At 54.4% G+C, this 17,043-nt stretch overlaps 1 protein-coding gene across 2 annotated transcripts in view; it reads left to right on the forward strand.

Moving 5' to 3' along the window:
* The window catches only part of PREX1 (phosphatidylinositol-3,4,5-trisphosphate dependent Rac exchange factor 1), a 180,956-nt gene that overhangs the window by 137,104 nt on the left and 26,809 nt on the right, over positions 1-17,043 (forward strand). For both annotated transcript variants that reach the window (XM_027558326.1, XM_027558327.1), the window contains 6 exons: positions 392-467; positions 7,706-7,778; positions 12,243-12,385; positions 13,940-14,032; positions 15,010-15,158; positions 16,957-17,042. In XM_027558326.1, the coding sequence (XP_027414127.1) occupies positions 392-467; positions 7,706-7,778; positions 12,243-12,385; positions 13,940-14,032; positions 15,010-15,158; positions 16,957-17,042 (620 nt within the window). The remainder of the gene's footprint in view (positions 1-391; positions 468-7,705; positions 7,779-12,242; positions 12,386-13,939; positions 14,033-15,009; positions 15,159-16,956; position 17,043) is intronic.

A 17,043-nucleotide genomic window follows, 5' to 3' on the forward strand; every position in this document is an offset into this window, starting at 1 on the left:
TCTCTGCCTGCTAGATGCTGATGGTACCTCTGGGCCCCCCCGTCCCCGGTCAGATCATGACAGCCAAAAATGTCAGCAGACACAGCCAAGCATTCCTCCGGGGGGCATAGTCGTCCCTGCTGGAGAACCCTAGGCTGGGGAGAGTTCCCAGAGCATTAGAGCTGCCTGAGGATGGGGTTCTGGGTTGGGACAGACCTGCCCTAGGTGACTCTGTGAGTGAGGGGCGGGTCTGGCCGGTCTCCCTGTCTGGTGGTCACCCCGGTCCCCCGGCCTCTGACCCGTGGCTGGAGAATGTGGAAGTCCCTGGACCCCTAGCACTTTGAGCAGGGACTTCGGGACTGCTTCCCCTCCCTCCTGTCCGATTGGCTCACGGCCGGCTGCCTCTCCACAGGGACCGCGATTACCACCTGAAGACGTATAAGTCCGTGCTGCCTGGGAGCAAGCTGGTGGACTGGCTGCTGGCCCAGGTGAGAGCTCCCCTGAGCGGGTGTGACCCGGAGCTGAGGGGCTGACCAGGATGTGGGCCTTTGACGTTTAAAAAGCTTTAATTTTAAATTTTATTGATTGATTTGGCTGCACTGGGTCTTAGGTGAGGCATGCAGGGTCTTTAGTTGCAGCCTATGGGATCTGGTTCCCGGACCAGGGGTTGAACCTGGGCCCCCTGCATTGGGAGTGTGGAGTCTTGGCTACAAGACCACGTAGGAAGTCCCTAAAAATTTGTTTTAAAATTATTTTTTTTTTCTGTCCAACTATCTTTTAATTTTTTAAAACATTATTTATTTTAATTGGAGGCTAATTACTTTACAATATTGTGGCAGTGTGGGGCATACATTGACATGAATCAGCCACGGGTGTACATGTGTCCCCTCATCCTGAACCCCCCCTTCCATAAAATGGTTTTTAAATTGTGGTAAAATACACATAATATGGGCTTCCCACGTGGTGCTGTGGTAAAGAACCCGCCTGCCAGTACAGGAGATTCGGGTTTGATTCCTGGGTTGGGAAGATCCCCTGGAGGAGTAAATGGCAACCCGCTCCAGTATTCTCGCCTGGGAAATCTCATGGACAGAGGAGCCTGGTGGACTACAGCCCATGGGGTCACAAAAAGTCAGACATGACTGAGCACATCGGCAAACACATAAGATGACGTTTACCATCTTAACCATTTTGAAGTGTACAGTCCAGTAGCCTTAAGTCCATTATCACACAGCATCACCACCGTCCACTTCCAGGGCTTTTCCCGTCTTGCAAAGCTGAAACCCTGTCCCTGCTGAACAGTAGCACCCTGTTCCTCCTGCTGCCCCGCTCCTGGCAGCCACCCTTCCGCGCTCTCTGAGCTGGCCTGCTCAGGGAGACCCGTGTGAGGGGCCAGGCCGTGTCTGTGCTTCTGTGTCGGGCTTGGCTCACTCCGCATAAGGCCTTCAGGGTTTGTCCATGTTTAGCCCGTGTCAGAATTTCCTTCCTTTTAAAGGCTGAATAATATTCTGTTGGGTGGATAGAGCACATTTTCGCTGTCAGTCGAGGGACAGTGGGGTGACTGCCACCTTGAGGCTTTCTGTTTTAAACATGAGATGATCCCTGGCCCGCTGGGACAAGTTGGTTCCGTCCTGCCACCAAACCGGAGCCTCCGAGTGGAGGCTTGCCAGGTTATTCGCTTCACACGGGTCCCCAGTGAGCAGGGGCTGGGCAGAGTCTTGGAAGAATCTATGAGCCGCTTTTGCTGCAACTTCCCCAAGGCGATTGTTCTGTTGAGGTGCTGTGAGCCATCCTGCCTGCCCGTCTCTTGCAGTTGGTAGCTCCTGGTCACAGCATGCTTATTCTGGGCCAGGGCCCATCTGCTCTTTTGGGCATTGTCTCACTGAGTCCTCCACCCCATTTGCAGATGGGGAACTGGGGTCCAGAGAGGCCAAGTGCCTGGTCCAAGAACACACAGCCTGGCAGCAGCACAGCCAGAACTCGGGTGGGCCCATCGTATCCCCTCGTGCCTCGGTTCTGCAGACGTTTCAGGGAGCCTGCAAGAACTTCCATTCATAGTTCATAAGAAGAATGCGCTGGCTCCAAAGACAAGGAGCCAACTGTGAAATTGAAATGGATACATGTTTAAACTTTTACAGAGTGCAGCTCTATGGCAGCCTCATTAATAGTTAAGTTTCCCATTCATAGAAACTTCATTCCATTCGAAAACAACTTACTGCCTGGATTTTCTTTTGCCGAACAAATTCCTGATGATTGCCTAGAAGTCAGAGCCAATCTATGTAAAGGAAAGCCTTCTTGGCGTCAAATAACTTCAAAAGCAAGCTTAGAAAACACCTTGAAAAAACTTTTTCAAACCCCCAAAATGTATTTAATGTAGGATGTGAGTGCATTTTAAAATATGTTTGCTGGGATGTGGGGCCCTAAAATGTGGGAGGTCTTAAAATGACCTTGGATTTGAATTTATAGAGTTGCATGGCTTGGAAGCACAGAGCTGCTAACCATTGTACTACACCACCCCCTCCATAGGATCCCCTGAAACCAGCCCAGAGTGTGTGCTTTACTAGCATGGCCTCTTGGGAGGGCTTGGGCCACTGCAGGGCTCCCAGCACAGATGAGACAGCAGCTGATTTTGGTGGGATAAGATCTTTGGGCTGTCAGAGGATGAGGCTGGCAATAGACAGACCGATGAGGAGGCAAATTCAGAACTACAGGCAGGGGAGCACAAGAACTCCCCTGAGAATGGTGTGGCCTCGGGGGAGGCGGGAAATGTCAGGTTTTGGATTTTTTGAAGGTAGACCTAACAGAATCTGCTGTTGGATGGATGGATTGTGGGCGGCGGTTGAGAGAGGAGTCTTGAAGAACTCCAAGGTCCTTGACCAAGCTGGGGAGGCTCAGGGCTGTGACCTGGAGCACTCCAGCAAGGAGGAGAACTAGCCAGAGCAACTTCCTCTGCTGGTTTCTCTTTGTGATTGATGTCAGGCACGGGGAGGGGGGACCTGCTCTTGGCCAGTGCTGTCAGATTAGCTGTGATCCTGGCCGAAGGCCCCCTGGAATAGCCTGAGTCGTTGTCAGTGGGTCCTGAGAATGCCCCACCCCTATCCCCCAGCATCCTGTCGCAGTGGAGGCAAGGGGAGGATGGTGGAGTAAAGTTTGTGGCTGACCCTCTGTCCACTTGAGCAGGCCTCCCATTGCTCGGCCTGGTCTGGGGACATAGGGAGGCTAATTGGAGTTGACAGAGGATGGCTTCCACGAGATTGACCAAAAGACAGCTGGCATCTGGCTCCCATTCAGGGAAAGGGGAGGACGGTATGCATATGGGTCTCTCTGCGTGAGAGAGGTTGGTGATGAGGATGTGACCTTGACGACTGGTTATGGCAAGTCTTCATTAGAGTCATCCCCACCTTGTACCTTGGCAGGAAGGTCAAAAAGAAAACATATAATTGTGTAGTTCAGGAGGGTTATTTTGCTTTGAACACCTCTTCATTTCTAACTTCTAGGTCATTCTGCTCCTTGAAACAAAATGTTGGTTGAAACCTCCTTGATCAGCTGGAAATGCTTGTGGCTGCACATGATAAGAAACTTGACTTGCACAGTAAAGGCGTTTTTCTTTTTTCGTTGTTCCCGTAACTAGACATCCAGAGCTCATGATCCTAGAGCTCAACAATGCCATTTACACCCAGGCTCTTTCCATCTTTTGGTTCCACCACCTTGCCCGCTGCCTCATTGTCATAAGATGGCTGCCACAGCTCCAGATATCGCATCCATATAGACCTATGGCCAGAGGCAGGCAGCAGGGACAGGTGAAGAGAGCTTTCTCACTCTGTGTATTGGGGGAGGAAACTTCCTCCAGTCCTCTCCCTTCCCAAGTGGTCTTCCTCTTGGTCTCATGGCCAGGTGGGTCCCACATATACCCCTAAACCACTCCCTGGGGAAGACAACAAGGATTGCTGAGCGTGGCTTAGAATTCCTCAGAATTCATTCTTTGAGGCTCCCTGCCAACTCCTTGGATGAATCAGAGTTCTTTTAGCTCTGAGAATGAGGGAGGTACTAGTCCTTTGATTGACAAGCTACATATTGCATCAGTTCTGATCTCTGTATATTATCTCATTTAATCTTCAGAAAAACAGTTGTTATCCCCATTTTACTGATGAAGGAACTGAGGCTCAGGTTTTATAACTTGCCTCAGGACACCCAGAAATGGGGTACTCCTGTAAGATTGGGTGTGTATGTGATTGGGGCTTTCATGATGCCCTGGTAGTCAATAATAATATTAGAAATAATAGTAATACTCCTCTCTATTGCTTATAACCTGTACTGTGGAATCTGAGCAGGGAACACCACTGAGGGGTGGCAGAGGCCTTGGAAAGTTAAGAGCAAATCCAGGGATTAAAAAAATACAAATGAGGACGTGAAGCTTGGCGAGGTTAAGGAGTTGCCCACGGTCACAGCTTGGCCAAGCAGGGGTTTGAACACGGGGACCCCAGCTTCAGGTTTGTCTCTTCCCCTCTCTGCTCACGGTTTTTGGTCCATGTTGCCTGGGCTCCAGCATGCCCCAGGCTGCGGCCGTCAAAAGGAGGGTGGGGAGCAGTGGGCTGGGACAAGCCAGAGCAGGTCAGGCCAGGAGCCAGGTGCTGCGGGGAGGCTGACATCTGCTGGCTCCTGTGCCGGCTCTGCAGAAATGTGCCCGAGTGCCTGCCACGCTGACCCCACGGCCAGGCTGATGGTGATACTGGCAGAGGCGGTGGTTCCAGCGCCTGGGGGTTGGGGTGGCGGGGCTTGGATGGGAGCAGGCAAAGGGCAGTCTGGCAGCTCAAGGCACCAGCCTAGAGGAAACAGGATAAACAAGGACAGGGCAGGAGCCCTGGCCACAACCCAGGGCAGCTCTCTTCCCTTCTTGGAGCCTCAGTTTCCCTGTTTGTAACTTGGAGGGAAGGCCTGGCTGCAAGAGGATTCCATTCTCAAGCTGTGACCTTGGGCCAGTGCTGCATCTGTCTGTCTGTCCCTCAATGTCTTCATCTGCCAAACGAGGTTAATAAGAGCAGCTGCCCCTGGGTTGACCCTCAAGGCCGTTAGTGTGGCTGGAGCCCCCCCACCAGGGGGCTGGTGGGCCACTCGGGGCAGGGAGACTCAGGTGGTGAGGTTGATTACACTGTGGGAAGAAAATGGGGGCTTGTGACTTTCGGTCTCCCCATGACTGGTGGGATGTGGGTGGGGGTTTACTCTTCAGGTGGGGGTACACCCAGGGTTGGTGTGATTCACTCCTGAGCAGAGGATCCATCCTGCTGCTGTTCTCACTTTGGGAGCTGCCCCTTGGGTTACCCCAGGGCCCTCTGGGGAGAAGAGGGGAGGGGATAGGCTGGGAGCCCAGGTTGTGAGAGCTTTAGAGAGCCAGGTGGACTCCAGACGTCAGCCCGGGCCCCCCGCAACCCCACCGGGCCTGCCCGCCTCTTGGGCCCCTCACAGCGGGAGGCTATGGCTGTGGATGTGGCACCTCCAGGATGGATGGCAGCCCCCTGCCCCCGGCGGGGCTCAGAGCCTGCTGGCCCTCTAACCGCCCGCCCGGGTTCCCACAGGACAGGTTTGTCATCTATGAGTCAGCTTGGGGCAGTGAAACACGAGGCCAGCGGCTGCCCCAGGCTCTGCTCTGGGGCCTGCAGCTCTGAATTCATTTCTCCTTTAGCTGAGGAATTCCCTGCCCCGCCACTCCGCTGCTGGCCGCGGGCTCTGGGGGGTGTGTGGGATACACCCAAAGTGCAGGCCTCTGGCCTGGCGGTGTCCGGGGCCTTTTGGAATCAGTTCTCACTTGGACAGTTGTTTAAATGAGAGGCTGTAGGCCCTGTGACCCTCTGAATGGAGTCGAAGTTCATTGACCTGGTTACAAGCTCCTGCATGAGTTAGTCCTTGCTCACCATGTCTTTATCCACTCAGCAGGTATTTATCAAGCACCTACTGTGTGCCAGGCTCTGTTCTAAGCCCTTCGAATTCAGCAGGGAACACAATAGAGCAAAGGCCCTTTCCCTGTGGAGCCGACCTTCACCCACACCCCGTCCTTGCTGGCCATGCTGTCTTCTGTGCTGCAGGCTCCGTCCACCTGGACCTCTGTCCCTGCTGTTTCCTTTGCCTGTCCCTCCCCCCATGCACACACAATTCACATATTTTGCCTGGATATACTGAGATTGTTTGGGTTGCAAGAAGCAGAAACAGAATCTGGCTAACTTAAGGAATATTAAAAAGAGATGGTGACTTACTGGGAAGGCCATGGAGCACCCACAGAGTCAGGAGAGACCCTGGAGCCAGGCCTTAAAAGGAACTGGCACCAGGAAACTCCGAGCTCCTCAGGAGCAGGCGCGGTGGGACACTGTCTCCAGGGCACGCTCTAAGGCAAGATTGGCTCCAGCTGCTCCCTGACCTTGGGTTCCTCTGCTCAGGGGTCGTGTTCTGGGGCAGGGGGCATTGCACTGGCCTTGCCTGGACCCCATGCCCTCAACCTGGCCAGGGGTTGGCGGTCCCAAGCCTGGAGGGACCTTCCTCTCACAGCAGCATTCTACATGGGAGAGTTGGCCCTGAAGGCGGGCCCAGCAGGGGCCCAGCACACTGGCCACACCCATTCAGTCTTCAGTTTCGGGTTGGTTGTCACTTCCTCCAGGAAGTCTGAGATGAGCCAGACCCCCGATTTAGGAGTATTTTCAGTTGCGAGAACAGAAAACGCAACTGAACACTGGCCTAAGGAAATGACATGCTGCACATCGGGAGCACCACATATCAAGAGCCTTCTGTCCTTCACTCTGCCACCCTCAGCAGGCTGCCACCTTGATCAGGACATGGTCCTGCAGTCCCTGCATCACTTCCTCATGTAATTTTATCCCAGGCAGGGAGGGGTGCTGTTGCTTTTCCCTTTTATTAGGGAGGAAGATATTTTCCAGGATTTCCTGGTAGGCCTCCCCAGATAGCTCATTGGCTACAGCCAGGTCAGTTAGGAGTTGAACTTGATTTCTTAATATCAGAGAGCCAACTACAGAGGCTGAAACCAATTAGGGGTTTGTTTTTCTTTAGTATGAGGGAAGGCTGGAGGTTGGTGAGACAGAGCTGCTGGGACAATCTCATGCTATCTTTGAGGACCACCCTATCCCTTTCTTTTTGCGCTGCTCTGCTTAGTATGTTTCTATTTTCCAGATCACATTGTGATATAAGATGGCTGCAGGAGCTCCAGCCATCACATTTGTGTTCCAGGCAGGCAGGAGGAAGAGATACAAAAGGCCAGGAATAAAGTGTGTTTCCAGAGCTCCCTATCAGTGATTTCTGCTTGTGTTTCATTGGTCACCACTGGCTATAGTGGAGGCTGGGATCTGAGGTTATCTAGATAGATGCACTGTCATCTATAACAGTGAAGATTTTGGTACCAGGGCCGGATGGGGCGGGGGAGGGTTGTTGCTGGGCAGCCAACAGTGTCTGCCACATAAAATCTCAATTTCTCTTTTTGCAGTGTTTATCGCATGATACTCCATGCATTTGTCACATTTAAATAACATACAATTATATATTTTTCTGGTTTGGGAGTCGTAAATAACAATCACAGACATGGTTGGTGGTACCACAGTAAATAAGACAGAGGCACATCCCTGCCCTCGTGGAGTCTCCCTTCCTGGGGTGGCAGTGGGCTCTTTGTCCACCTGGCTCAGCGCCTTGGGCCAGGTCCACCTAACACCTTCCCCTTCTTGTTCTGTTCCAGGGTGATTGCCAGACACGTGAGGAGGCCGTGGCGCTTGGCGTGGGCCTGTGTAACAATGGTTTCATGCATCACGGTAATCCAGCCCTCCGCTCAGCCCAGCCTCCCCAGGGGGTGGGGTGGGGTGGGGTGGGGGTCTGTCCTGAGACAGAATTGCTGGCAGGGACCCTGGTCCCTGGTACATGTTTCAGCGAGGGGAAACAGGCCCAGAGACAGCAAGTGGCAGGCTGGCGGCTGCCCAGCAAGGCAGTGGGTGTGGGCCTATGGACTGCTGTGGCTTTGGGCCAGCTCATGCATTCCCCTCCTCCTCCACCCCCAGTTCTGCACCGATGGGGAGACCACTTCAGGTGTCCCGTGGGGACCGAGGTGGCTGATCAAATCCATGGGCTTCCCAAGACTTTACTCCTGGATGGGAGATGGCCTCCCAGGGTGGGCAGCGAGGCTGGGCAAGGTGGGCCTGGTCCGTGGGCCTCCTGGGAGGGGAGGAGAGGGGCTCGTGGGGACAGAGGATGGCCGGGCTGTGAGTGTGAGAGGGAGGAAGCCAGGTGAGGCCTCGCCCCTCAGACACATCCCTCCTTCTCCCGCAGGGAGAAGCGTGTCGGAGGGGAGGCAGGTGGATGGTGTGAGATGGTTCTGGGGAGGGAGAAATGGTTCCACTGACACCGCTTTAAGATAACAGAGAGATTATACCCTGGGCCCGGCCTCCCCTAAGAACTCTGCATGTAGTGATTAGTTTAATCTTTGTGCTGGTCCTCTGATGTTGGTATGGAAAACATGCCCGTGTATAAACGAGGACCAGAAGCCCAGGCAGTTAGGACAGTTGCTCAAGGAGGGGCTGGGATTTGGACCCAGGCAGGTTGGCGTTACAGGCCACCAGTGAGCTCTGTGGCTGGGGGAGCCCCGAAGTTCCTTCTGGTCCCGAGGGAGCCCCCAAGTTCCCACTTTTTTAGGATGAGTGGATTTTAGCCTCTCCCCCCCGCCCCGCCCCCCCCCCGCCCCGCCCCCCCCCACCTCCCGCCCCGCCAGCAAAGAGCCTTTCTCTGGTATCCAGAACAACCTCAGGGCCTTGTCACACGCAGTGTTTCCCTCATCCAGGGGCCCCTCCCTCCCTGCCTCGTCCCCTGACTTACCAGTGTTTCTGCTCAGCTCTGGCCTCTGCAGCAAGGCCCCCCGACCAGCTCAGAGAGGTCCTCTCCTGCCTCCCGCTCTGGACCAGCTCGATTCCCTTTCCTTCCCGGGACTGCCCTGTCCCCGTGAGGCTGAGTCCACACCTCCCCTCTGTCTTTGTTCATCTATAGTGTGTCTTTTGCCTGTGGGCACCATGCTAGGCTCTGGGGACCAGAGGTGAACAAGAAATACAAGTCCTGCCCTCGTGTGTGTGTGTGTGTGTGTGTGTGTGTGTGTGAGTGAGTCACACAACCGTGAAATAAGCTGAAGCCACGCTGGGGAGAGGAGCAGCCAGAAATCCTCCCAGCGTCTGCTCTGTGCACCAGCTCAGAGGTTGGCAAACTCTGCCTGTAGAGGGCCAGAGAGTAAATGTCTTAGTTCTTGCAGGCCGCACGGTCTCTGCCACAGCCCAGCTCTGCCCCCGTCCGTAGTCTGAGAGCAGCTACAGGGGATGCATAAACAAGTGGGTGTGACGTTTAGCCAATAAAACTTTATTTAGAAAAACAAACTGGGGGCCACAGCTTTCTACAGTTGGTCCAAGAGCTGGATTTGCTGTCCCTTTGCCCCGTGAGGTGAAAGGCCATCAGGTTTGGCCCCTGCCTTGAAGCCAGCAGGCCCGGTTCTGGGCCCGACTCAGCTTGCTGACAGCAAAGCCCTCTCCTCTCAGCCTCAGTTCTCCCATCTTTCCCTCCCCGTCTGAGCTCAGCATTCTGACAGCTCTGGGGCGTTGGGGCTCACTCCACAGCTGAGGGGGGCAGGTCGGGCCCAGCCAGGGCAGCCCGGGTCATTCCTGAAACCCACTCTGTTCCCTGCAGGGATCTTTCCGAGCCCATCCCTCCCTCCCGTCAGCTGAACAGAACCTCTCATTTGTGGGTGAGAGTAATTAGGGGTCCACCCCAGGGCTATTTCAGGAAGGCGGCTGTCTGAGGACCTTCTGATGGGGGTGACCCCGGGCAGCACCGACACCCTGGAGGGTGCTCAGGGAGAGAAATTGCAGGGTGCCACCCTCGGTCCCCTCTGCTTGCCATGAACTCCAGACCAAGCTAAAAGAGGAAACGGCCAATCCTAGGGTGGCGGCCACTGCAAAATGCAGGTTAGGGTGCCGGGTGGAGGGCGTGGTGGGGCCTGCCTGGCGCCTCCCGGGGTGTCTGACCTGGGCTTGCGGGGCCCTGGGGTGTCCCTGGGGAGGGGCCCAGAGGCAGTGGTCCAGCCCCCTCGCTGTAGGTGCAGACAAGGAAACTGAGGCTTGTGATTTAATCTTTGTGGCCGCTCGGGGACGTTGGTTGTTATCCCTACAGATGAGGAAACTGAGGCTCAGAGAGGCTAAACGGCCTTGAGGTTGGGGGTGGTGGGAACTGACCAAGGCTTTCAGTGATGGTCTGTGCCCGTGTCTCACGAAGCCTGGCCAGTGGCTGTGACTGGAAGTTGGGAGTGGTCGGCCCTCACCTGGCCGAGCTCCTGGACTCTGGGGTTCCAGCTGTTTCCCCAGATATTTCAGCTCAGACACAAGACACAGCTCGGTGTCTCCTCCTCCCTCTCCCCGAGACTCATAGCCTCGTGTTTACAGTGGAGGGGAAGCCAGCTGGCCTCCTGGGGCCTGGCTCCCAGCTCTGGGGAAAGCAGCAATTTGAGCGTCTGTTCTTTCCAAGGAGGTAATAGAGGTGGTCTGAGAGCCATGCTCACAAACAGCTAGTGTCCCGGGCAGGGAAGGAGGCAGAAGGGAAGGCCTCTTGATGCTTTTCATGTCATCAGAGGCTTTCAGAGAGGCCTGAAGCTAAGGCAGCTGCTTGTCCTTCTTTCCCGGGCCCACTGACCTCAGATGACTGCCTCGACGTCTCCCCTTCTGGAATTTGCCCCTGTGCCCATCTGTCAGGCCAGGCCGGGCAGTATGATGAAGAGGAGGAGCCTGGGCTCTGTGGTCTTGGGCAGTTTATTTAGCTCTTCTGGGCCTTAGACTGCCTGTCTTTAAAAGGGGCACAGCAGGTCCTCCTTTGTCTGCAAAGTGATCTTAAGCCTGTATTCCTGGTGTGCTCTGGACTAGAAGGTATTTAGTTAAATTGTAATCCACAGGGCCCATATCACATGCTGATTGTTACCAGTTTTTTTTTCTGTTTTTGTTTTAATATTTTTCAGTCACACAGCATGTGGGATCTTAGTTCCCTGACCAGGGATCAGACTCACATCCCCTGCAGTGGAATCGCAGAGTCTTAACCACTGGACCACCAGGGAAGCCCCTGTTACTGGTTCTTTTTACTCACTTTCCTGCCTAGTCTTAGAGGTCTGAAGACTTTTTCTGTAAGGACCCGGATAGTACATGTCTCAGGTTTTGTGGAACGTAGTCTTTTGCAATTATTTAACTTTGTCATTGTGACCCCAGAGCAGCCCCAGACAATATATAAACAAATGGGTGTGACTGTGTTCCAATAAAACTTTATTCATAAAAAGCGGGAATGAGCCACATTTGGCCGACAGAGGCTGAGTGTACCATCCCCTGGTCTACAGGGTCTCACTGAGGTCTGTTCCTGATTATTAGTGAGGGTGAGTTCCTTTCCGTGCACTTGGCACTCACCACTCTCTTAGGTTTTCCCATTTGTTAATTACCTATTTATATCCTTTACCCATTTATCTTTGAGTTTCCCAGCTTTCTCTGGTTGGTTTGTTGGAGTTTCCCGTATAGTCTAGAGATTTCTCCTTTGTTGATTTTAGACCAGACGGTTAATTTTGAATCTGTGGCCTGCCTATGGCCTTGCTATTGAATGGAAGTCCTTAATTTTATCATACTGCTTTTCCGGGGTCGGGGCGGGGGGTCCTTGTATATGAACTCCTTTTCTGTTTTAAGACAAAGACACTTGCCTGCATTTTGTTTGGTGAGCTTTAGTTTTCCTATTCTTATTTAGGCGTTTGATTCAACAGGATTTATTGTTATATATGGTGTGAGGTAGGGATCGGATTTTTTGTTTCCCCGTTAAGTACATCAGTTTTCCCTGTACCATCTGTGGAATACTCCATGTGGTTGTTTGTCATCCATCATATGCTAAGTTCCCATAAAACAGTGGCCTCTTATGTGACAGCTGTTCTCTTCCACCGGTTCTTTACTTCGGCTGTGGTTCCACAGCTTTGTACCTTACATGGCTTTGTAACATGCCTTTATATAAGCAGGTGGGATGAGTTCAGAATTTTCATGAGTCAGAAAGTCAGGCTTTTATGTGAACTATCCTAATATGTTAGTTTTGGCACAGGACTTTACTTACTAGAACACCATGCTGGCCAACCCAAGCTTGTCCAGGGGCTGGTCCTGGCCTGTGGCTGCCAGTCGGCAGATACCACTGAAGGCTCCCCGTATGAGCCTGACCCCGTGTCTGTGGGTTTGCAGTGCTGGAGAAGAGCGAGTTCAAGGATGAGTCCCAGTACTTCCGCTTCCACGCAGACGAGGAGATGGAGGGAACCAGCAGCAAGAACAAACAGCTTCGCAATGACTTCAAGCTGGTGGAGAACATCCTGGCCAAGCGCCTGCTGGTAGGAGCAGAGCTGAGCTCGCTGCATCTTCCTTCCCAGACCTGCCTGCAGGCCTGGGAACTGGGCAACCTTCAGGTTGTGGCTGGAGAAGTTGAGCTCACCTTGGGGTGCCCAGAAGTAAGGGGGGATTTTAGGCGGTGCCTGGCAACACCGCCCAGATGCCAGGCTACTTTCCTGGCCAGGCCACCCTCCTGACAGATGAGACTGGGCTCGCTGGGCTCCCTTTCTTTTTCTTCCCCTCTCCTCTTGTCCACCCCACCCCTAGCCTAGCCTTTGCAGGGAGGATGGTCTCCTGAAATGACCCCTCTCATACCAAAGCCTTGGGTCTTCTGGGCCAGAGCCCTTGTTCAGTTGCTGCAATTAGCCTTGCAGTTAAGGTAGGACATTCACCAGCCTGGTCAGGTTTTTTACCAGCCTAGCCCATCCTGTTTCTGTGCCTCCTGGTTGAGCCTCAGCCTCCACCTTGAGGCCTGGCCCACAGCAGGCAACAGGGAGACGGGCTCGGAGAGGTTGGGTCTCTTGGCATAAGCCAGAGTTGGGGCTGAAGCCTGCCTGACATGCAGGCGGCTCTGTTCACGTCTCTCCTATTGTACTTAAGGGGGCTGCTGTTTCAGTTCCCATTTCTCCCGCCACAGAGCCCTCAAGCGCTCCACACCACACTTGGGACAAAACCTCCCTGTCCCTTTTCCTTCCTCTCCTGTGTTCCCCCCTCCTCGGCCCACTTAGCGCAGCCACTCAGATCTTCCATCTTACCCTCCAGTACTCTGGGGCCTGACTCAGGGCCCTGGCACCTGCTGTGCCCTCTGCCGGGAGCACTTTTCTCCACTCTATAAACTTCTGTTCCTCATTTCATTCAGGTCTCAGCGCAGATGTCCCCTCCCCTGGCCCTGCTTCTGTGCTGCATTCTCTCCCTTTAAGTGCTTTATTTTAATTCAAAGTACATACACCCCTGGGCACCACATTCTGTATTTCTTTGTTTGTAGTCTGTCTCTCCTACTAGACAGGCAGCTATACATGAGGGCAGGAACTGTTTGTCTTTTTTGGTGCTGTTTCCAAAACAGTGTAGTACCTGGCCCATATAATAGCAGCTCAGCAAAATATGTACTGAGGAAATAAATGCATTTCTCTATATCCCCTCTACCACGGACCCCCCCCAAACCTTCTTGTCATCCTGCGATGGGGAGGGACGGCTCCTCCCTAAACCCCCTTCCTGTCCCTAAGTTCTTGGTGGCAGGACACTTTGGGGTCTGATTTATTTCATTAAGGCAGTAAGCTGTTATTGAGCACCTGCAGTATGACAGCAGATGGGGAGACAGTGGGGCATAATAAATAAGGAGGCTCTGTCCTCAGGTTGGGAGGAGGAAAGGGGAGACAGGCCAAGAAAGCTAAATGAATACGTGGTCACCCCACTCCCAGCCCCACCCTAAGAAGATCTGGGACATGAGGAGCCAGCTGGGTCCCAGTCCCCTCCAACCCACGCCGGTGTGGGCCAAGCTGGGGCAGGCTCCAGGCCCCCCTCCCAGTCTCACTGCCTCTCCTGCCTCGAACCCCCAGATCCTGCCCCAGGAGGAAGACTACGGCTTCGACATCGAGGAGAAGAACAAGGCTGTGGTGGTGAAGTCGGTCCAGAGGGGCTCACTGGCGGAGGTGAGGCGGCTCAGAGGGGCCACCCCGGCCCCTGGGCTGCGTGCGGACAGGAGAGTGGGGCCCTCCTCCAGCTCAGAAAGCCCTGGAATGGCAGTGGTTCCTCCTGGCTCCTTGTCCTCCTGGGGATACTGAGTCTGGGTCTCTGGGAACTAGTGATGGAGCGCCCGGGATCCAGGTTGCCCTCCCAGCGTGGACCACCAGCTCCCCCTGCTGGCCTTGCAGGGGCCAACCCCCGCCCCCCCCAAAAAATCCCCACTGGGGGCTCTAAATCAGCTGATTATAGAAAAACTAATTGTCAGCCGCTTGAGTAAGGCAGGTTTGGTTTGCTGCTCCGAGATGGATATGAGGTCTAAAGGAGGGAGGCCAAGGCTTCAGCCCCAGGGCCTCTCAGCTGTTGTCAGGGGTGTGCAGACAGCTGGGAGAGAGGCGCTGGCCACTTTTTTCAGGGGGCTCTGCTTGCTTCCTCATAGCAATCAGGAAGGCGTTTGGCTGCGTATAGTAGCTGCAGGGTGGGCTTGACAGTGGCTGGAGCCCCAGGGCTTCTGTTTTCTTTGATGTAAGCAGCTCAGAAGGAGGTGGTTCTAAGTCTTGGTTCAGGGTTGACATCGCTTCACTTTTGCTGGCCAAGGCCTCGTGGTCCCAAGGTGGCCACCCCAGGTCCATGCCTCGTGTCCTTGCAGAGCCGGGCAGGAAGGAGGGGCGGGCTGGAAGCTTCTTCTCAGGGAAGATGTCTTTGCTGTTAGTGGCCCCCACAGGCCTCCCTTCACAGCTCCTTGGGCCACATGGGTCTCACCAGCTCACCTCACTGTTTACCACAGAGGGCAGCGGGGTTGCCCCAGGGGGAGTCTCACTCGGGTCCTACTTGGTCCCTGGGGCTGGTGACTCTGTGCCCCTGAATTGAGCGCCTCCTTAGTGAGGAGGAGAGGGGGTCAGTTAACCTGGTGTGCTCGTCTCCCTCACCACCCGCCCCCGCCCAGATGGCCGGCCTGCAGGTGGGGAGGAAGATCTTCTCCATCAACGAGGATCTGGTGTTCCTGCGGCCCTTGGCTGAGGTGGAGTCCATTCTCAACCAGTCTTTCTGCTCCCGCCGCCCTCTGCGCCTCCTGGTAGCCACCAAGGCCAAAGAGTGAGTGTCGCCAGGGGCAGGGTGTCTGGTGGCCTTCCTCTTGGGATGAGGAGTTGCCCGGGTCCCAGGGGTGGTGGTGGTGGGTGGGGGGTGCCTGGCTAATCCAGGTCCCTGCGGCTGGCGGGTCCTCCTGCAGACACGTGACAAGGTGCTGCTGGCTCTGTTCAGTTGGCTCACTGTCAGATGGCTCTGACAGTGCTTACTGGGTGTCTGCTGTGTGCCTGCTGGCGTTTTAGGCTCAGGGGATGCAGCCCTGTCTGCACAGATCCATTTCTGCGCTCACAGATCTCAGTCTGTTTGGAGGCTAGAGCAGGAGACAGACAAAGTCAAAGCAGAAAAGGGAGAGACGTACCAGGAGGTAGTGAGTGTGGACCAATATGTTGGGTTGGCCATAAATCATTTGGGTTTTTGCATCACATCTTATAGAAAAATCCAGACAAATATTTACCCAACCCATTATAAAGCTGGGACAGGAGATGTGCTGTGTGGAGGAGTGCTGGTCAGGGAGATGCCCCTGAGAACGGAGGTGAAGACCTGAAGGGGGGTAAGGGAGGGAGTCAGGGGGACATCTGGAGGAGGGGGGTTGCTGGCAGAGGAAACAGCGAGTGCAGAGGCCCCCAGGGTGGCACTGGGGCTGGTGTGTTTGAGCAACAGTGAGGAAGCTGATGGGGCTGGAACAGGGTGGGCACTGAGGTCGGTCAGACAGTAGAGGCCAGGCCCTGTGGGACCTGTGCCCACAGTAAGGAGCATGGAGCTACCGGAGGTTCTGAGCAGAGGGGTGGCATGATCTGACATAGGGTAACACAGCATCTCTCTGGCTGCAGGTGGAGACTAGATTGTTGGGGGTCGGGCGGGGGAGGGCAGAAGCAGGAAGCCTGGAGAGGAGGCTGCTGGCTGGGCCAGCCCAGCCGCGGTGGGCATGGTGAGAAGTGGTCGCGTACCAGATAGAGGCACCGGGAGGAGCGTTTTCTATTTTAAATCCTGCACATTTGCTTTTCACTTCTCTCTTCTATTTAAGGCAGATGCTCCTGGTTTTCTGTTGATGGGAGTGATAGAAAGTTTTAAATAGCATTCTTTCAGTTCAAAGGCTTGTCAGTTTTGGGGACATGATTGATGGTTTGGTTAGTATGTAGAAGTGGGAGAAATCACCATGGTGGAACATGCCCGCTTCAAGTTCCAGAAATACCTGGGGTTTGAGAACAGGCTCCCAAGACGGCTTTTTATGGCAGGTAGGGACAATCCAAGGCCTAATGTGGAGGACATGCCTTAGACAGGGAAGCCGATGGCTACATTGAAGCCCCTGGATTAATAATGACCTTGGGCAGGGGCTGGGCATTCTGCCCTGGTGATCCACCCACAGAGTGGCTGGGTCATCTGGGCTTTCAAATCATGATCTCTGGGGGACACGTGGACATTTTTCTGGAGTCAGCACCCAGATGTGCTGGGGGTCACTTGTCACCCTCCAAGTAAGTGATTATTACATAAAATATGCACTCACCAAGGTGCTGGTCTGGTGGCCACAAGGCTTCTTCTCACCCAGAGAATGATAGTGAAGGGTTAGGAGGGTGCATGGACGGACTTTCCGAGGGTGGGCTGGCTGGTTCTGATGAATCAAAGGCCCTGCTCTGTGCAGTCTGATTGAGTGAGGTTTCTCTATGCATTTGGAAAGCCTGGTGCTGCTGCTGTCCGGGGCTGGATTTCCCAAAAGCCTGGGAGGCAGGGGCTACCCTGGTGGCCCCCTGGGCTTTCTTTCGGGAGAGACACTGCTGTACCTTATGGCAGCTTCTGTTCGGTGCAGGATTGTCAAAGTCCCCGACCGTCCAGAGGCGCTGTGCTTTCAGATCCGTGGAGCAGCCCCGCCGTACGTCTACGCAGTGGGCAGAGG

The sequence above is a fragment of the Bos indicus x Bos taurus genome, chromosome 13 (assembly GCF_003369695.1).
Source record: "Bos indicus x Bos taurus breed Angus x Brahman F1 hybrid chromosome 13, Bos_hybrid_MaternalHap_v2.0, whole genome shotgun sequence".
Classification (NCBI taxonomy): Eukaryota; Metazoa; Chordata; class Mammalia; order Artiodactyla; family Bovidae; genus Bos; species Bos indicus x Bos taurus.